General features: G+C 44.9%; 1 protein-coding gene across 3 annotated transcripts in view; it reads right to left on the bottom strand.

Moving 5' to 3' along the window:
- The window catches only part of HLF (HLF, PAR bZIP transcription factor), a 35,888-nt gene extending 17,209 nt beyond the window's left edge, over positions 1-18,679 (bottom strand). For 2 of the 3 annotated variants that reach the window (XM_027691558.1, XM_027691560.1), the window contains exons 1-2: positions 18,319-18,679; positions 16,823-17,158 (exon numbers count right to left, since the gene is read on the bottom strand). In XM_027691558.1, coding sequence (XP_027547359.1) covers positions 16,823-17,158; positions 18,319-18,424 — 442 coding nt within the window. In that variant the 5' untranslated portion in view covers positions 18,425-18,679. The remainder of the gene's footprint in view (positions 1-16,822; positions 17,159-18,318) is intronic. The other variant, XM_027691559.1, reaches the window with a different exon arrangement.
- Between the last annotated feature and the right edge of the window lie 3,272 nt (positions 18,680-21,951).

Below are 21,951 nucleotides of genomic sequence, written 5' to 3'. Positions count from 1 at the left end.
CGCTGGCAAATCACTAATCAGTTCACTGCATATAGGAGCTTTTAAACATGGGTGTCTGCATTTTATAAAGAGACAGAAACACAGAGGACACTGTCCTTTGAAAATCATCATAAAGAGAAGTGTGAGCCAACAGCAGCCTTATTTACAGTAACCATACATTTAATTCAGTATTTTAATTCCAGCATCCACAGCTGCAAATTTCAAAATCAGCTGCCAGTGCAGACATACCCCATGACTTTCAAATGATGCCTTGGCTCTGAAACATTTCTTTACTGGAGACCCTTCTATCCCCTTTGGATACATTACATTTCACAGGAATAAAGTTCCCTGCATGCTGTGCTGCACTTGGTGCTTCCCAGCACCCAGACAACCAGCTCAGCACCATTCTGACTGAAAACAATGTGCTTTCCTACTTTCAGAGGCAACACATCACTGGTATGGAACATCACTATTTCGGGTTTATTTGGGAGAGGGGAACGTGCCAATGTACTTACTTCTGAGACCTTCAGTCTCTACAACACTTAATAATTGATATTAAACATACCAGGGCCTTATTACAAGCTGATTCTCACAAAAGTAAATTGACTGCCTGGCTTCCTTTTCACACTGGTGGCCATCCCATTCTCTGGACAGTACACCCGTGAGACAGCACAGGCCTCACAGGATTTTGTTGTCCAGGGCTTTTGGGAGGATTTGTGGTGAGGACAGCACAGGACACAACCCTTCTGTTCTTTCCCTCTTATTCACAGGTCAGCTGCAGGCACAGGCACTGCAGAACTCCCACTGCGTGTCCCTGCTCAACACAGGATGGGGTCTGCAGGAGTTGGACATGTGGAAAAAGGTGTATCTGTGCCCAAATGGATGGAGAAACCCTGGAGAGCTGGAAAGCACTGCAAGCTGAGGGCAGCAACAATTCATAGGCTTGGAAAATTATGTGGGCTTTACCTTTTACACTCCTGTTAACTCTGATTTTCACGAAGTAGGTGGTGTTGCTACAGCAACTGTCGTATCACATCATTTCTGCTGTCTCTGTCACAGGGATCATCTTATTTTATCTTAAACTCAGATATGCACCTTTTCTTCATCTATTCTAAAGCCCTCTGCATTTTGGATATTAAAAATTATACAAAATAGAGCTGTGTCATATAAATGATTTTTTTTTTTCAAATGTAGCAGAAGGAATAAAGAAAATGGCACTGACAGATTTATGGTGCTCCAGATTTTCAGAAATAAATTAAGGGCTGGTCTCACAATAAAGATGTTTTATGCCACCTTTAATGTGTTCTTCCTGCAGAAGCTAACCCTGTGTTCCTGTGCATTTCAGCAGAAGTAACTCATCTATTCACAGGTGAAAACATTTTGCTTCCTCATGCCCTGGTTATTTATGTGCCTACATTCCACACAACTCACACCCAGCTCAGATGCTGCTGCCCATCCACCACACACAACCTGCAGCCTGGAAGAAGCACCTACTGAAGCAGAAGTCTCAACCCATCCTTACCTGTTTCAGAGGATTCGTCCAAGCTGCCTAGGGATGAGGTGGTCACCCAGCTTTACCCTTGCTCAGTAACCCAAGAATTTGGCTCTACCTCTTTTGCCTCCATTTTACTGCCTGGATAAGGTCTTTTGAGGATTCAGTGCAGCAGCAAAACTCAATAAAATCCTGATGATGGAAAGGCCCTATTCAATTTTTGTTATTAACATGCATTCCAACTCGGGCACTCAGGGGTCTTCCTTTAAAAAATATAAAAAGCAATGTGGAACGGTAGTAAATATTCAGTTACACCCTCAGGCTACTCAGGAAACAAAAGAAAAGCCCAACCTATAGTTAAAGGTTATTGCCCAGACCACTCAGCTGCCAGCACAGCTCAGACCACCAGATCAAGCTCTGCCACAGCCTGAGCTGGTAAATATTTATATCTGCTTCTTCCTAAGCATTTCCATCACTTCCAAAACAATCAGTGCAGTCACCAAATTACACTTCACTTCTACAAACAGGTCCTGGGCAGATGGAAATTTGCCAGCATGGATCCAACCTGTGGGCAAGAACTGTCTCCTGTGCACCTGGTGAACTGTCACGTATGAAATTAGGTTATCAAATGGCCTTTCAGTTCCTTCAATCACTTTGCAAACTTACTTTCAGTGCTCCAGTTGTTGACAGTTATTCTTTAGCTCAACTTCCTAGAGAAATGAGTTTTGTGCAGTCGTTGCTGTTCATGTGTCTGTCCAGCCCCTTCCCAACAACTCTGGAAATCTTTGGCCAATTTCAAACAAATTTGGCAGAGGGGTATCCACACATGCTTTGTGAAAACCATGCAAATGAAAAAGCTCATTGCACATCAGAGAGCCCATGGAGACAGTGCTGCTCATGGAACTGATTCCCTGGGCAGGCAGGCAGAAGGAAAAAAGAAAAGTGTTACCATTTGTTAATGGCACTCAGAGAGGTCATTTAATCCTCTTGTTCTCTCCTGGCATTGAGACTATCTTTTCACTTTATCCTACCCACTCATTTACTATTTTCAGTAATCATGAGCAAAATTATTTGTTTCACAACTGCACTGTCACTTCACAATCTCTCTGAATTCCGTGCAGACACATCTGGGATTGATAGCCATTAAACAGTTATGCACACGTCCTGTCTTAAAAATCAATGTAGAAGACAGTCAGATGTGGACAACCCAGCTGTCTGGTATCACCCCAGCATTTATTTATTCTTATAATATGTCCTGGAAACCAGAACTCTACTAGAAAGAGCTTTTTTTATATTATCCGCAGCACTTATTATGCAAGCAATTTAAGTCCTCACAGTAGGAGTGTTTGGGAATCAACAAATTTGCTCTGGCAGCAATGAAACATTCATTATTGGGTTTGCAGTGGGGAGGGGTTTGGTTGAAGGGGGAAATTTTTTTAATGTTTTTTAAGATTTTGTTAAAATACGAGACAAAAAGCTGCTGGAGGGACGTTGGGTAGGACTCAGCTGAGAATCAGAATGCTCCAGATTTATGCTGGAAACTGCATGTCCCTGCCCACCTGAGGGATGTGAAAGCTGATGTGTGTGTTCCTGTGCAAGATCAGAGGTCCCCTCTAACCCTTTTCCTTCTCACTCTCACTGCTGCTGTTCCCATGTCACGCACACCCACTGTTACTCCAGCTTGGGGAAGAACAGGTTAAACTCAGTCAAGAAGAAAACAAGCAAGAGAAACACCTTTCCTCTTTCTGCTTAACTGGATAATTGGTGAGCAGGAACCTGCTTGATGAGTTTCAGCAGCTCCCAGAGATCAGGCAGGGCTGTTTCTGAGAGCTGTCGATGGATAAACACCTTTAAGCTGAACAACAGGGTACCTACCCCTGCTAAGGCTGGGGTGTTTTTTTTGACAAGTAAAATTTCCAGAAGGCAATGAAGCAGTTTGTATTCCAAAGATCCATCCCCCAACACAGTAAGAGCAGGGAACTGAAAAGGCAGAGTATTTTATAGATGTTATAAACATAAAGCTTACAGTCAGGATAAAGAGATGATTTAAAAAAAAATGTTTAAGTGAATGGAGAAAAATGAAATAATTATTAACTCCAATGGAGAGAGTGTAACAGTAAGACTCAAATGAATAAATTAACAGGTTCTGTCCTAATAATTTAAGGGGCCAAGAACATTCTAATCCTGCTCTGTACAATCCTCTGGGCTTATTACTTGATACCATTTATCTATAACGCAAAGGTTTCACTCTGTGCACTTACTGATTTTGAGTCCATTTGCTTAAAAAAAATGTACACAAGGGTTGATTTTCACACAAGGATTATCCTGTCCTACCTATATCAGATGTGTGTGCAAGCACGTGAGCTAAACAAACAAACAACAAGCGAAACCAAACCCAGGTAAAGTCTTGCTGTAATCTCAAAAGAGTCACAGCTGTATAACCACCAAGCAACCCCTACAGCCATCAGTCCATATCATCTTCATTTCTATTTCTTCACATAGATGTTCCAATGAACTAAACAACTGATAAACAGGCATTTAGACACGCTGAGGTTTAACGTTAAGACCCAAGCTCTCCCTTCCTGAAGCTCTGAGAGTTGACTCCAGGTGAGTCTCACCACAGGCTTTCTCCCAGGTCAGTCCTTTTCTCTCTGAGGATGCAGGAGAGACTAAGAGAAAGCAAACATATATTTATATTCTAAACAACAACAACACAGATTTGGAGAAAAGTATTTCAGCTTTGCCAGTACTGATCTGCTCAGAGACAGCTCTGATAAAGTTACCTTACAAACAGGTTTCTCAGTTCAACAAACCAACCAATCCCCTCCTCACCATTTTTCAAGAGATGTCCCTTCATAAAGTAACAGGAACTGCTCCTCAAACACTCCTGCTTGCCATCATATTTTGTACCCCCTCCCCAAGCATTATGAGTTTTTGTACTACTTTTTCATACATGGGTGCCCTCGGAGAGGTTGGAGTTTCAAACCCGGAGCCAATTTTCCACAACACACTGTATTTTGAAAAGCCCCTTTTTTGATTCACAGAGAAATAAATGAGTTTGCATCATAAAGGCTTTATACCCCTCAAACCCAAAGCCTCCCATACAGCTAGAAATCAAATCCAGCTTTATTTTCCTGCATGAGTCAGGCTGCATGCAAACAGCTTCTGAGGAAGGCAACTTGGGGTGGAGAACAGAACTGAAGTAAGAAATCCAGAGAGGGATACTTGTTCTTCTAACAGCACACTCCTATTTTCCCAAGACATTTGCTAATATTTTCATTTTAAAACTAGAGGAAAGCCACCCCCTTCCCCCAAAAAGAAGTTCTAAATATTATAAAGACACACAAGGACACACTTTATTATTTTAACAATTATTGCTATTTTCAGAGCTCCAGCACAGCTACTTCCTTCCATAATTGGACTTCAATCAAACCCTAGTGAAGCTTTTGATCTTGGAAGGAGTAACAACACAGCTCTGTTATCGGCACAGAGGGGGCAAAGAGTAGGACATCCAGCATTTTTCAATAAAAGAAAGTTAATTGCTTTGACTTATATTTATCAAAGGTCATGGCTACAAGTTCTGAGTGCACACATAACGGTGCACACTGAGAAACCTTGTATAGACTGGCCCAAGTAAGTGTTGGGATTATATTCTCTGTGTGCATTAAAACAAAAAAAACACACACGCAAAAAAAAGGAGAAGAAAAAAGCAGCAAAACAATGCTAGATTACTATCCAAATATACCCCAGTGGATGTCCTGCCAAATAGCAAATATGTGGCTGTAAGCTCCAAACTGAAATAAAAGCTTGGCCAGCAGCCCAGAGCTCCACTGTATTTTGCTCAGCCAGCCATAATCTGGCAGAACAGAGTGAACACATTTGCAGCCACGTGATGGAGAAGCCCGTCGGGCCAAGCTGATTTCCTTGGGTTGGTTAAATGTGATCTTCAGACTGTACACATCAGGGAAAACGTGAGAAAGTGGGAAACAACCAGCCACGGGCTACAAACTGAAGGGCAGCATAAAACTACTTGAGGAGTTCGCCTGAAGGTTCGGGTTTGCAGTGCTGTGTGTTAATGAGGTGTTAACTGGGCTCCTCGGGCTGAGCACCTTCCACTGGGGTGCTGAGCCCGGCATTCACCTGGATCTGCTCGGGAGTTACACCCCATCAGCTCCTTCAGGATGCAGATCCTGAGAGAACCTGATTGGCAAAGGCACCGTAAATTCTCCATTGTACAGGACTGAGAGCTACCCATCAGTGGTTCAAAAATGCAAAATGCTGAGTGACTTTGAATTCCATACTGAGGAGAACTCCATACTCAGAGGTGCTCAGGCCTCCCAGGATGTGGCCCAGGGTGGTCCAGGACATCCCCCAGTGTTCAGACTGTGCAGCCACCCAGTAGCACCACTGAACACAGAGGAACATTCGTGAAGTGCGACAGAATTTGGCCAACGAACTGAACTGGAAAAACATGCAGAGTCTAAAGGGCTAAATGCTGCCCCAATGATCAAGTATTATATTTTGATAGTAGTATAATATTTTTAAATAACTGACTTACGAATGGACAACCAGCACCCCTGGGCAGAGTCAGAGCTGCACATGACCCGTGAGAGCATGTTCCATGTGGGTGCAGAAAGAAAAGCCTCCAAACACAAGATCTCAGAAGTACATCCCTGCTACAGATAAGAGCAGCTCAGCTAAAACAGTCACCAGAGCACCTAAGAAAAGTGAGATTTGTTTACTCTCTAAGAGAAATAAATTGATAAACTAGACACGTGCAGCACCTGGTGAAATCAGAGACGCACACGAGCTGACAACTACACCTCCAGTTCTCTCCCTCTATCTGGCTAATGAATCCTTTTCACGTGTTCAGAGCAGCTTCCAGACTGAGACTACCACGATTTTCAACAATGACATCAACCAGGTCACACTGAGAAAATTGAGCAGATAAGAGACTTTGGAAAAGTGTTTCTTAAACCCGGTGGTGAGCCCGGTCCAAGTGAAAGATCAGCCTTTCCGAGAGCAGCCACGTGCTTACAGGTGCATGAACATCAGGCCTTGGAGTCTGGACAGTCCATGCCCTGATTTTTTAAGTGCCAAGGCACCAAGGTGTTTCAAGCAGACCAACATCTGTAACTGAAGGCTTGTGGTTTAACCTCCTCAGAAGGCAAATATGCAGGTTAACTTTAAATACCCTGTACTCCCTCCTAATTCTCCCATGTAATATAGAGTTGAGTGACGCCGGTGTTCACAAGGTCAACCTCCTGCTCCATTTTACTCAACTGGTGTTGCTCTCAAAAAATGGTTCAGTCACCATTCTACTTCACTTCAGAAAAACCTTCTGCTGGTGAGCAAGCCCTGTTGCCTTTGGCTTTTGTGAATTAGTGGAGTAAGGCACTGTACCAGCACATGGCTGAGGAGCACGACACAATCTAGATATGTGACTTATTAACCTGATCTCTTATTTATGCTCTTCTCCTCCAAGAGAAACAACCTTCGCTACGGGCAGGGGAATTAACTCCTCATTTTTCAACCAACATCTGTCAGTCCCTTGTGACTGACTTGCTTGGGTTGCTGAAGTCCCTGGAAAAGTCTGGAAATGGAGAGTGGGAATTAAACAACAGTGCCCTGCGATATTTGTAGTTTCCCTCCCCAAAGTCTGCACACTCCTTACTAATCAGAGGATCACCCAGCTCAACAGGGCTGTGATTCTGGCCACCCTCCTCTAGCTGCCTAGTTGCATTACTCCACCCTCACCCTTCAATAAGCAAAGAGAATTGGTTTATTCCACGGGGCCAGCCCAGCGTATAAAAAGGATACACCAAACTAAATTATCTCAGGATGAATGCAGCACCAAAAAAATGAAAAGAAAAAAAACAAACCAACAAACCATTGAGCAAACATATACTGCTGTGAAAATTTTATTTTGACATTGATATGCCGCTGTGGTGTACTTCAAACAACAGTGAGCTCAGCACTTGCAGTTATTTCAGATGCGTATCTGATTTTTCACTCTTGCAAAGTTAAGCTCAAGGCAATGTTTCAGACACATTAACCCCCCAAAAAAAAGGGGGGGGGCAGAGAAAAAAAAACTGCAACATTTCCCAATAAACTTTCTCCAAAATCCTGAGTGAGGAAGCAGGAAGAAACTCTTGAGTGTCTTTTCATACAGCTTTTTTATTTTTTTAAAGGCACTTCACATCAAATATACAACTGCCAGACCAAAGGGGCTTTTGGACCTCAGGTAAGTGTTACCTTACCACAAAGGGTATCTGGAAACAGAATGTAGGGGCAAAGAGAGGTTCTATCCCATTTGTAAATGCCCTACCAAGTGTGTGTTTGGGGGAGAGGGAATGGGACACAGGGGGGGTCCACCCAGCAGTGCTGCATTACACTGTGAGCGGGCTGTGTCACCACAGCTTTAGCCCGACACACCCATATTTTACAGCACACAATGTACTGTACAATTCACAAAGCCAAGAAACTCAACATATCTAATCTGGCAGAAAAACAAAGTCATATCAGGTTAATCCAATTCTTAAATTGCACAACTTTGAAAAGACCAATGGGAAAACAAATCTTCCCCTCACTTGTGCTCCCCTGTCCCTCCTCCCAGCGCACATACCCTGCACGACCTACTTTTCCTCTTTGATCCCTCAACATTTTTAGCCCACTCTCTCTCCCCTGGTCCTCACTCCCTCCTAACCTCTCTCCAGCACAGACCCCGGTGGCAGAGTGGAAAGTTTCCCAGGTTAGAGCCAGTGCTGTGTGGGATGAATGGGGAGATGGGCACACAAAGTCACTTGGACACCCGCCCACATGTGATACTGCCATACTGGTGAGAAGAGCCCTCAAATCTGAACTTATCTCATCACAAGGTAGTTTCAAGCAAGGCAGCAGAGCTGGGGCCATTCTGCTGCACAAGAGGAACAGGATATTGCAAGGTCATGGAAAAGTTCAGAAAGGTTTTAGGTAAAACAACTGTGCTCAACTTTGGAGAGGACCAAGCCCCTTCCACTGCTCAGGATCAGAACCTCCAGGATCATGTTTATAAATCTTATAGCTGGTTTTCTAACTTCTCTTTTCAAATAAAACCCCAGAGTCTCATAAAATCACAAAGCTCGAGAAGCTGAGGATTTCCAAGGAAGAATAATGGTGGGAAATAGTTTGTGACCCCCTCCACAGTCTCTCCAACACACACTAAACCAATTAAATTTGGTTTCTTGCAGATTCTTTTCTCAAAGTGAATTGGCATCTCATGGTGTCTAGAAGGGTGTCAGCTTTTCTAGAAACATTTCACACAGATCAGGCATTTTAAAGGTCTTATATGATTTTTCTGATGTAGAAAATCCACATTTTCATTACTCTTCCTGCTCAGCTACATATTCCCACCCTATATCCACTCCTATATCCCCTCCTCTATTTCCATGAAATTTTAGGCCTGTAATTATTCTTTCAGAATCGCAAGTTCTGTGCCACATGTGGTTAAAATGAGCCAAGATACTCAAAAAAATCAGCAAGCAGGAACAGGCAAGAGACCACACATACCTAGCATGACTGGATTTGGTTTGTTTTCATAGAAAACCCCCCAGTGCTCTCCTCTCCCAGCAAGCAAGAGCTGCAAGAGTTACATCCCCAGGAGGGGCGATGCCCCCGCCGAGGGGCCGCAGCTGCAGGGATTACAGACGTCACCAACATCTATATTTCCACTATGCAGCACAAAGAGGGAACAGTGCTATGGCTGATTGCTGCAGGGTCCTTCAAATTAAGTCAGTTTAACCCTCTCTATTTTGATGAGGAACAGGATTTGGGTTGGAGTGCTTAGTTCCTATTTACTAAGCATTAAGCTAAGTGCACAGCTGGTTTTTTTAAGCAGACTTCTTGCCGGAATGAGACTCATTTCCAAATGTTGCAGTGGTGAGTTTGTAAAAATGACTGAAGAGTTTTTAAGTCATCTGCTCTGCTTCAGTGCAGCCCTCTCGCCTTGAGCCTGTGCTTTATGTTCTGCAGCCTGTGCAGTGCACTCTCCTACAAGAAGGTTTAGTGCTATTATTTCGGTAATCTCGCTGCCCTAAAAATATTGATTGCTCCAATAAACACACTTCTGCAGTATTTTGTGCTTTGAAGTTTCACATTATTGTTCCTTCATTTCTTTCAAAATGCAATTTACAGTTTCCTTCCTCTCCACATTTAATTTGTGTTTGAGTGCTTTCAGCTGTACCAGGATTGCTGTTACCAGGTCACCTCAAATACACCGATGTCCAAATACACATTAAGTAAGTGGGGAGGCCTTGCAGGTGTTTTATTTAAAACTTAAAATCTGATCATTGCCACACAAAGTCATGGATCTTGCTATGGAAGAGAATCCTGTTCATTCAATTGTTTATTAAATTCAGGAGAACCAACCAGTTCTGTAATGAATTACTTAATCTTTGACCTATTGTCCACAGCCATGTTCCAGAACAAAGAATTTACAGCAAGCTGAGCTCCCTAAGGCTAATTGGAAAAGAACTCTTTTTTTTTTTTTTTTAAAGCCATTCTCCATCTTCAACAAATCTTTGCCAAACTCTGTATTTTTGCCTCTCTGCTTATACACCTACATAGCTAAGGATGGCATTTTGTTACAGGTGAGTTACTGCCCTAGTTCACTCTGCTTCTGCTTGCAGTATATGCATGTTAATGCATCCATCTGTGGGTTCCTGTCAAATTTTGTTTCAGTAATAATCTAGATTTGTGTTCCAGTTAAAAAGGTGCCTCAGTTTTCTAGAACCTTAATGAAATTTGGATTTTTTTTTATTTCCTCCTACCAACAGCCATACACCAAAACACAAGCCAAGAGCTTCAAGATGCTCAATGCCTGTTTTCATTAAATGCCAAATAATATGAACAAGAGAATAATACCAGCAAGAGGAAGAGCTAAAGCTGCTTCTCTCAAACTTGAGTGGAGGACCCTGAAGCAAGATCGTGCCACATCAGAGGAGCTAAGCCACGGTGTTGGATGGCACACAGCAAAAATCTGGACCAAATTTAACCCTGGCAAAATTTAATTGAGAGAATGGGCAGGGAAGCAGAACTGTGCAACAGCTCCAAGAGTGTCAGAAATGTGAGAGGTTGAACAATAACCGGCATTTATTTAAAACGTGGTGGATAACACCTCAGTTATGCAGAGCTGAAGTGCTGTGAAGAGCCCCAGCAGAAAAGAAAAAAAAATAAATGTTGCAACACATGCTGCCTTACCTACCTCTGTGTTAGCTCTCCCCACAGCAGCTCTGAAGCTCTCAGGACCAAATTCAGCTTTTTGATAAACAGAAAGCTTCTTTAACATCATTTGTTCATTAAAAAAAAAGATGATACAAGCTACAAAAATCTCTTTGCCATACATTCATTTTGACACCGTTGTGCTTTTAAACTCATTTCCTATATAACTTAGTCCATTAAATGGAACAGATTTGAGGTTTAAGCAAATGTTTTTTTCCAGAGCTTTCATTACCTACTTAATGTAGAAGAGACCAACCCACAGTTTTTCTTGAATATAACTTAGTTGAAATATTTTTTTCTGATTACCAGTCTTTTGTCAAATTCAGACAAAACACTGAAAATTATTTGTTATGAAAGGAAAACTTAAAAAAAAAGGAAACTTATGATCCCCTTTGTGTGCTATAAATACTAAACAGCAGTACTGCCAGGCAACCAAGCTTCTGATTTCATAATGCTCTGAAGTCCTCTTCACTGATGGGGACTATGTCCTTTCATCCTGTGAAAACTCCACTGGTGCACTGAGAGCTGTTACCCCCATTAAAAAAAAAAAAAAATTCCAGAAAGATGAATGACAAGTGAGTGAATGGTGACATTTTGCTGCTCCACCTGGGAGCTGATGGAGAGCAGTCAACAATCTGCCTGCCTGCTGAGCCACACAGAAATCAGTGAGACCACATGAGGAGTAAAGTACTTATTGCTCCGATTAATTGGCAGAATCTGGCCTCTGCAGCTTCCACAATTGCCAATTTGCTGTCATGTAAATATGTAGAGATTGAACAATTTAATGTGTTTCCAAGTAGCTTCATCTAATCAGATAATATCGATGTCTTTGTATACACCTCCTGATGAGGTCTGCTCTCTTCACTATAATGTATTGTTTTATGAAAGACTTCAGGGTGTACTTGCTTCTTAAATAAAATCAAATCACTGCCCTGAGAATCCTGCAATCACTCTCCAAAGCACTTTGAGACGGGAAGCAAAGCTCTGAGAAAGTCACCGTGCTAGTTCTCGGTAACTGCAACAAGTTTGACACTCAGATACCCTTAAGGGGACAAAAAAACCCCAAAAAATCAACAACCCTAGGTGTTCCCTGGGTGTATCCTCTTCCTAACTGTCGATAGCCCTCACTTGCCCAAGGAGCTCTACCTGTGTAGAATTGACTATTCCCAGTCAGACCTGGAGAGTCAGGCCAGGGATATTTGAAAGTATAGCATAACACCAAAGATTATTTCACGCTGTTTACTGTTTGAACTCTGAATTAACTTCAAGTCCTTTCATGCAGTCGAGCAATTATTTAACCGATAATCAACATTTAACAGTGAATATTAAAATTAGCTCCCTTGAAGGAGACACAGTGTTCTTGCTTCCAGCACTAACGAGCCTTGTGCGTTCAGCACTTTTTCCCCCCTTGTTATCATGTGACAGGCTATTTTTAATATTTGCCTGAATATATTTTGCATCTTCCTTTGATCCAGAGAGCTTGTGAGGCTTGTCTGCAGACCGAGCCTCCCTTGCTGTGGCAGCGCAGGGCAAAGCTTTCCCATCTGGGCACGGGCTGGTGGGGCTGGCAGGAGCAGAGCCGCACTGAGCCGGCTGCACAGGGCAGGGATACGTGCCTGGAGCACATGGTCCTGCAGGCACCAGGAGCCTCACGTGAGGCTCAATGTGAAGAGCAGCCGCCGGTCCCAGCCCCACGCTGCTTTAGCTGCTCACTCCCAAAGGCACGTGCGGGACCAGAGGTCAGGAAATTCCCGGCTCCTCCCGGTGCCGCAGGTAGAAGAGCCTTTCGCCTCTCAGAGAGGGGGGCTCCTGCAGCACCTTCCTGCTTGTAAACAGTGATTAAGGCTTAGGCGAGGATTCCGCACGCCAGCTGGGAATGCTGCCCTTCGCACTGCAAAGCTGCGCTGGAGGAGGAGGAGGTCACGTTAAGAAACACAGGGGAAGGGAGGCTGCAATACAGGGAGTGTTGCACACACACCCTTTTTGGGCTGCCCCTGCACCAAGTCATCTCCAGCATCCAGCCAGGAGGCTGGATGGAGCAAGAACAAACCTCTCCCAGTTGGCTGCTGCGCCTGTCACAAACAAGAGCTCCAAGAAAACGCCAAAAAACCCACCCAGCCCCGCCTGGTGTCAGTCACTGCAGCTCAGTGGCTGTGTAAGAAGCAAGAGGTAATGGATACTTACACTCTACATGGAATATCTCAGCTGAATAAATAAACCACGACATTTAATAAAAATCTTTGTGTTCTTAGAGGGGGGTGGGAGGTGTAAGTGCACCTCACATGCAAACAATTCTCAGCTTTTTGATTAACAAGTCCCAAAATCTTTTTTTTTTCTTTAACTGAAAGTGAAGCCTCGCAGATATTGCACACAGTTATATTTCTGCAGCGGATTACAAAGCTTGTTTTTTCCTTTTTTCTTTCCTTAAATAATCTTTGGCAAGTAGGCAAAGGCACCCAGCCATCCAGGGAACAGAGACTGAAAACCACCATCACAGAACACAAAGCAGGAGGGAGCTCCCTCAGAACCTCTGACAGCCCCGTCCTCCTCAGGGAGCAGGGCAGAAACAACACCTGGTTATCCCCGAGACACAGCCCCACATCCAAGGCTTTGGTGGCAAACAGAAACCTCAGATCTAAACCACAAAATCCCAAAAACCTAATTAGAGTCCTTCACCAGACTTAGCCTGATGCCTCTGAACTCTAATTCACACTGTTCAAACCCCTTACAGTACCTGCCCCAATCACCCCCAGCAGGGAAAAGAGCCAAAAAAAAAAAGCAACAACCACGTAGTTACCTGCAAAATATGTACCTTCCTTTACACACAAACCACTAAAAATTACTCCAAATTTCCTTAAGGACTCTGCAGTTAAACAGAAATTTACGTTCCACCAAAAAAACACGGCAAAAGACAACACAAGGTGTGCAAGAGATGAAGAACCACAAAAATGTGTTTGCAGTATGGGTTACTTTAAAAGCTTCATAAAATCTGAAAACCAACCTACCAGCATCCAATACCAAGAAAAAAAAAGAAGTTTTAAATGCATCTACACATGACGACGACTGTTGGTCTGGAATGCTAAAATAAATCAAAACACTATTTTTCATTAACAAAATCAGTGCTGTGAAAAATACATGGTTCCAGCCTTGCAACAGTCACTGCCCTGTGTCCCTCCTCATCAAAAAACCCCCAGCATTTGCTATATGTAAATTCCCTGAACAGAAATATATGGTAAGTAGGTGCTTCCTTAATTCTTTGGAGATGATAAACTGGTGAGCCTAAACATTTTTCCAGTGACCAGACAGTGTGAGCTATAAATACAGAATTAAGTTACATTTATACAAAACCATTTTGTAGTTAGGTTTTTTTAGGGGGAGGGGGGAAAAAAAAAAAAAAATCAGTGAAGGTTTTGATAATGTCACGTCTACAGCCAGGTCTGCTGAGCCTGATGACATTCCTCACTCTACGCCAGTGCAGATTTCCTGATTTCCAGAGATGGTATAAAACAAGTTTAGGCAATGCCACTCACTCCTACAGACAGATAAGGCTTGTGTTTCAACGCATGCACAAAATCAAATCTCCTTATGCTGCTCTTCCACAGAGCATCCATGTCCCAGATACCCCAGGGAACATCCCTGAGTCACACTCGGGGTTCCACGTGCAGGTGAACTCCCACCCCCGGACACGGCACAGCCGGGCTGGGAATTCTGACCACCTGCATGTGATGCCCTGATGCCAAAAACCACAGAGCTGTTTAAAACAGGGACACGAGAACCACAGGGTTTGACCCTTCCTTCAGCTCCACACGCTCTAACAGGCTTCCATTGCCAGGCAAAAGTCAGAAGACACTGACACCAGTGAAATATTTTTAGGATAATTACTATCACCTAAAAAATCCAGTTTTCCTAAAAGTAGGAAGATCAATAAAAATTCATTTCGTGTGAAATTGTATACTCTATACTATTTTTGCCTGGGTTTATTACAACAATACAAATCACAGCACCCATGCATACTGGAATGGTAGCTCACAGCAATTAAAAATTCTTCATGTGGTAGTTAAAAAAAAAATCTGTTTTAAAAGTCTTAACATCTATTAACCAACAGGCTCCATTGTAATGATTTTAACATTCACCTCCATATTTCAAAACAGCACATTTGCCTTGGCACTTTTATGACAACCCTAAATGCTCATTTTTACTCAATTTTTTTTTAAATATATGTTATATTCTCAAACTTGCTCAGATGCTAAACTGTAAGATCTTCTCTTCAAAGCTGATTGTCAAAGTAATATTTTCACATGACAGCACATAAAAATTTCAACGACCTGATGATAAACCAGACTAGTGTTAATTAAGTCACAGTTCCTATCTGTAATGGGGGGCAAGAAAATATTATTTAAGGAGTGAAATGAGCTCCCTTTTATAAAAACCAGATTCAACAAAACGTTCTATTCTTGTAAAGGAAAAATGGTGTGGGGAAAAATAACTGCAAATTTAGATGTTTTATCCTACCCCAAGAGACATGACGTCCTTTACAACAGTAAAAAAGTGCACAGTTAGGTAAGTTCGTAACCCTGAGCTGCAAATGGCTCAGGAAAAAAGTCCAAAAAAAATCAATGAGTTAAAAAGTCACACAGACAGCTGATTACAAATACATTCTGACAGGTGATCGTTAACAGCCTGGCTCATAACCAGGCTCCTCTGAAAAAAACCAGAATGAGGACAGATTATCTGCTTTTAATTTTGTGAGTGCATATGCGACACAAAACGGTGGGGCATATAGGCACTATTTTTAAAGCTGGCTCAAAAAAAGCAAAGGGTTTTATATCCTGCTCTTGCCAACTCCAAATATATTTTAACTTTGGAAACCCTCAGAAGTTATTAGTTAACCATGAAAAGCCTTGAAACTGAAATGCAAAGCAAAGTCAAATCCACAGAAAGTAAAAGTAAATGAAATCCATGACCAAACACACACTTCTGATGGGGGGGGCCAAGGAGTCTGTTGACAGGTTTGAGAGGTTTTGGGGGGTGTTTAATTTCTTTTTAACGGGACAGGAATGTTACAGCCTTGCAAGACTTTTCTATTTCATCCTGCTCCACAACTTTTGTCCTTCTATTTGTTTATTTTGCCTCTTTATCAGATGATTCTGACAATGACTTCACACGCTGAGCATGGCAAAGGATCAAGCAGAAGTAGAGGAGTGGTTTCCTGCTGCCAGGAGCACACTTTGCTCTAGCACACCTCGTGTGAGCAGAAGAGCACAATAAATAAGCCACTCTCGGCGGTATTTTTTATTTTTCTTTAAAGAAAAAAGGCAAAGCTTCATGTTTTCCAAACTTCAATGTTGACACTATTCCACTGGCCATGATCTCAGCCATGCTGGTGTCAAGCCAGAGCAGTTATTCTGGATTCATACTAGTGTCTCTAAAGGGATGATCTCAAGTGCTAATAAACTAATAGAAGACTTCCACTGACATCAAATGGGTTGGAATTGTGCATTACAACCAGACCTTGGAGTCCATGATGTTTTCTTAGGCTTAAGGTGACTACAGATGCAAGTCATGAACTCAGGTCAGAGCTGCACTCTGTTTATGCCAATTTAAGCAAGATTATTATGTAGTTCCAAAATTCAGTTCCTGTGGCAAATTTTACTTTGCTCAATAGAGAGTAAGATTATGGCCAAAATTTCAAATAGGAAGCATTGAGCTTTAACTCCAAAATAACTCCCCACTCCTGTGTTCTCACATCCAATACTGGCTGAAGGCATGTTCTCTTCACAGTCCTTCACCCTGCTCATTTAACACTATGGCATCTGTGCCATTCTGTGCTCTTTTTACATGCTAACAGCAAGGCTACCAACAAAGGAAAGAAGTTTCCTTGGAATTCCCACAGCTTCCTTAGATAATTTAAACAAAAAACCTGGTGGAGCAACTTAGCGATAGCTAGAACTATTATTTTTATTTTCTGGAGTGAGTGACTCGAATCCTGTGTGCTCTAAGCTGCCTGTCAAGTGCACAGGGAGAAGTACTGATTTACACTGGGGAGGAGGGCTCCTGCCAAATTCCACAGGGGAGTTCTTAGGGCTGATTTACCTGGTCTGACCGGGCTCTGCATGCAGTTCTGCGACACCATGCCTGGATGGACTGAAGTAGAAGCCCTGCTGCTGAGGTCCATGACAGAAGGTGATGCTGAGGTAGCTTGCTGGAGACCTGACTGGTGTGGGCTAGGCTCATGCTGGTTTGGGCTGGGTGGAATGCCATTTTCTGAGAGGAATTCTTCCAGGTCCATGTATTCCAACTGGAAAGTGTCTCCATCGTATGGCAGTGTCTTGTCCCATAATGTTGGGCCCAAGAAAGCTGACTGAGGGACTGTGGTACCGGTGCTGTCATCATCTAACTTCTTCTCTTTGTCTTTTTCTTTACCGAATGCTTCAACAAAAAAAACATAATAAAAACGTAAGAACTTCGTAATTAAAATATTAGCTACTACATTTCCATCCTTTCTGCTGCACTCACACGTGGTAAGAAAGGAATACTCCCTTCAATAAAACTGATTCACTCTACCTGATAGAGAATTGAGCCAACTGAGCACCTTTGCTGGATCCAACCATGTTTTATGAGATTTCCCTCTATTTTTAGTTAACAATTCTACTGCATGCATGGCTTTGAATGTCAGCTTCAATAAGTACTCAACAGACTTAAAAGTGAGTATAAATACTCCTGCAAACTGGAAGCTGTTGGTGTATTCCGTTGAAAAGGAACAGTCTTAACCTAAAATACCCAGATTTTGTTATCCTGACATATTTCTAAATTAAGGTCCCAGTCTTGTTGGTCCTTTCACAAGGAAAGTAGCCCTGAAATTCAGCACTTCCTAACGTTATCAACACACAGTGGCAAAGGCTTGACAGAACACGATTATGATGTGCACAAGAGACAACGAGAAACTCAAAGGTAGAAGCAAAGAAAAAGTTAAACCGATGCTTCCCTATTTTACAACAGCCAGCGATTCCTATACACATTTTGGAAGCGAAACGCCTGATTTCTCTACGAGATTTGCAAGAAATCCGAACTGATAAAGCTTCCTGTCAAACCACCGAGCCCTAGCGGCGTTTTATTTTTAACCTCACGCAACAGCCCCGGTGAAACCCTGGGAATGGGACTCGGGAAGCCGCGGATACAGGAAGAAGCCTTGTGGCTCTGCAAGACCTTCCCTGGGGTTTCTGTTTTTGATCCATGGGAATACGCGGCGCGGTTGTGCCTCCGCTCTCCGCAGAACCCGCAACTTTCTCCCGTTAAGCCCGGGGGGACACGCGGGGCCGGCAGGGGTTTGCTGGGGGGTCCGGGATGGAGCGGGGGGGTCCCAACACCCAACACCGCCCCAGGAGGCACCGAGTGCCCTCCGCGCTCACCCCGCCGAGCGCGTCCCGTTAGGTCGGGCCCCGCAGAGCGAACCGTCCCGGGGCTTAATGCCCGGGGGGGAGAGGGTGGGAAAAAGGGAAAGGAAGGGAAAACGACGCCGCGGCCCCCGAGAGGTCCCAAGAAGGGGGGAGTCCGAGGGAGCGATCGCTGCCCCCGGGGAGAAGCCTCACCGTCTTCGTGAGCGAGCGGCAGCTTGAGCGGGTTTTCCAGCAGCGACTTCAGCACGCCGTAGGTGGGCGGCAGGAACGGGGGGTTCAGCGGGAGCGGCCGCGACATGGTCGGTGTGAGGCGGGAGGAGGAGGAGGAGGGGTGAGGGGGTGGGGGGGGGTGCAGCTGCGCGGCGAGCGGTTCCTTCCCTTCCTTCCCCCCTTCCTGCGCCGCGGAGAGCCGGGCGCGGGGCCGGTGGCGATGGGGGGCGCTGAGGGGGCCGCGGGACAGGGCTGCGGGCACCGGGCTGCGGGGACCGGGCTGCGGGTCGGGCCCCTCCGTCGCGCAGCAGCAGCAGCAGCTCCGCCGCCGCCGCTCCCGCCGCCCGCTCTGCGCCCGCCCGCCCCGCGCGCACGTGCAGCCGCCGCTGCCGCTGACGTCACGCCCGGTAACGGCCCCGCCATTGGCGCGCCGGGCGCGCCCCGCCCACCCCGGGGAGGGCCACGCCCCCTCCCACCCCGTGAGGCCCCGCCCCGGCACGCGCCGGGCCGGCACCGTGAGGGGCGTGAGGGGGGGGGAACACACAATCCCCGAGCTGACCCCCTCCCCTCAGCGGCTCCCCTGCCCGTGTCTCCCCGGTAACCGGGAGGAATGCGTTAATGATATGTTAATGATGCGCTAATGAGATGTTAATGAGATGTTAACGAGCCCTGAACGTTTGACCCCCGCACGCGGTGCAGCCGAGCGTGAGGGGGAGCGGGACCCCGCTGGGTCGGGGCGGGCGGCGGGCGCGGGGCTCCCACCGGTGTCGGAGGGAACCGGCCGTCGGGACTGCGGGGGTTGGTTGGAGCCGCGCGGAGCCCCCGCAGCTCCCAGTGCCTCCCAGCACCTCCCAGTGCTCCCAGTGCTTCTCTCCCAGGTACCCGGTACCCAGGGTGACAGCGCTGTCACCACCGCGAGCAGGGTTGGCTCCCGTAATCTCGCAGAACCCTTCGGGTGGGAAGGGATCTCTGGAGATCATCCAGTCCAACCCCCTACCAGGGCAGGGTCACCTGGAGCAGGTGACATAGGAACGAATCCAGGCAGGTTTGGAATGCCTCCAGAGTAGGAGACTCCACACCCTCCCTGTAGCTGTTCTAGGACTATGACACCCTCCATGGAAAGAAGTTTGTCTTCATGCCGAGGTGGAACTTCTTGTATTTTGGTTTATGCTCCTTGTTCTTTTGCTGGGCACCACTGGAAAGAGTCTGGCACCATCCTCTGACACCCGCCTTGGAGATATTTATATGCATTAATAAGATCTTCTCCAGATTAACCAGGTCCAGCTCCACAGTCTCTCCTCACAAAAGAGATTCTCCAGACCACTCATCATCATTGTGCCCTCCACAGGACCCTCTCCAGTAGCTCCTCATCTTTCATGTACTGAGGAGCCCAGAACTGGACCCAGCACTCCACATGTGGCCTCATCAGGGCCGAGCAGAGCAGGAGCATCACCTCCCTTGCCCTGCTGGCCACACTCTTCCTGATGCACCCCGATGGTCAACTTGTCACCCACTGAAACTCCCAGGTCCCACTTTGCCTCAGAAGGGACTTTCCTCCCCTTGCCGAGATCCTCGTTGCAAGCACAGTTGACTTTCCATCTGCTCAGGCCTTCAGCCACCTGCCCGTGCAGGCTGCACAAGAACCATACTCATGCCAGAGTAACATCACCCTTCAGGTGCCTCTGGGCATCTGCATCTCACGTCTTCTCACCTGTCTTTTTTTGGATGGCATTTTTCAAAGCTTTACCATCTGTATTTAATTGTCACTGTTTCTTCAAAAGACAGTTCTTTTACCATGAACAAATATAAATAATCATAAATATTCACTATAAGCAAATAAAGGTAAATTATGTACATTAACTGCCCAGTATTTAGAAATAAAAGCTGCCTGAGGAACAGAGAGCTGCCCTGAGTGTGAGTTGTGTTCCCACCTGAGGCTATTATGTGTGTGACCAGTGACAGGACCCGAGGGAAACGGCTGGAGCTGTGTTAGGGGAGGTTTGGGTTGAATATTCGGAAAAGGTTCTTCCCCCAGAGGGTGGTTTGGCACTGAAACAGGGCAGTGGTCACAGCCAGCGTTCAAGGAGCATTTGGACAACGCTCTCAGGCACATGGTGGGATTGTTGAGGTGTCCTGTGCAGGGCCAGGAGTTGGACTCGATGATCCTTGTGGGTCCCTTCCAACTCAGGATATTCTGTGATTCCGTGATTCCGTGCACTGACCAGCGGGTCATCAAATGATCTGGCTAAACCAAGCAACTAATCAAAGTCCAAAGTACATTCAAATCGATAAAACTGTACCGGCACAACCAAAAACCTGAAGATTGGGGATTGCGACCGTCAGGCCCTGCAGAGACAGAGTGACATGAACAGACTTAGGGCACAGCTGAGCAGGGCTTGTGAAGAACCTTTGGATGCCACAGATGCCACATGGCTCATGACTGGAGCAGGAATGTGACAGTATCAGCACAGGAGTTTTTAAGGGTCACCTAACCAAAGAAAAAAAAGCACGGGATTATTACCAACGTTGCCTCAGAAAGCAAAATTGCTGGTTACTGGAAACCTTTAATTACAGAGGCACAGATGAGTGACATAAAGATTAGGGTGATTGCCAATCCATATGCAGATGTGGTACAGAATGTTTCTTCTATGATGTATAAAGAAAAATAGATACATTTAGGAGATATGATAAGCAGGGAAGAGGAGTAAACAGAACAGAAGATGTAAATGTAATGGGGATATTGGGAAACACCAGGAACAAGATAAGTTCGGGGTGCAATGGAAACTCAACTCGAGGCAGAAAGAAACAACATTTTCAATGCAACAGAACAACAGAAAACCTGCACTGCCTCACTGCTTGACACAAAATGGGGAAAATTACGTGTAGATCAGTGCAAGAGTGGAACAAAAGGAAGAACCAGACACTGAGCACTGTGTACAGTTACAGACTTCGCATTCCCAACACCCAGGAGCTGGGAATCTCCTGGGTGAGAAAGCCAAAACAACTCTTCCTGATTTATGAACCTGCCAGAAAAGCTGAACAGAGTGAGTACCTGAGCAGGGTGCTGGAGCTGTTATTTTCAGTTTCACACTACAACAGGAGCAGTAACTTAACTCCAGCCTTGCCACACAGGCAGGTTTCCTCCCAAGTAGCCTAAATTCCAGACTGTCAGGACACCACGGTGTTGTCTGTACCTACAGGTTACTGATTTTTACTGGCTACAATTCCTTTGTGCTATTTTGACCACTGGCTGACCCCACATGCTGCAGTCCAGGTAAGGCCAACCAAGACAAAACACAGCTAATGATACACTACCTTAATTTCTCCATTTTCCAACCAAAATACTCTTTGTTGGCATGTCTTCTTAGCTGAGCATTCACCCATGAAACGTTTATGATTTATGAAAGACTATGCGGCTGCTTAGTTTTTGTATAGAAATTATCTTGATGGGTGCCCTATTAAAAAAAAAAACAATCTCAGCCCATTTTTGTGTTTCTGCTCCTGGCTGTTTCCATCACAAAAGTGGAATCATTTATATGGCCCAAAGATCCTATTCTTTTTAAACCAATTACCCATAGGTTAATGTACCATATGTGCCATTAAGATTTTTTTTTT

The sequence above is a fragment of the Neopelma chrysocephalum genome, unplaced genomic scaffold (genome assembly GCF_003984885.1).
Source record: "Neopelma chrysocephalum unplaced genomic scaffold, ASM398488v2 Primary Assembly neopelma1_84, whole genome shotgun sequence".
Lineage (NCBI taxonomy): Eukaryota > Metazoa > Chordata > Aves > Passeriformes > Pipridae > Neopelma > Neopelma chrysocephalum.
This window is presented reverse-complemented; position numbering and strand designations above follow the sequence as displayed.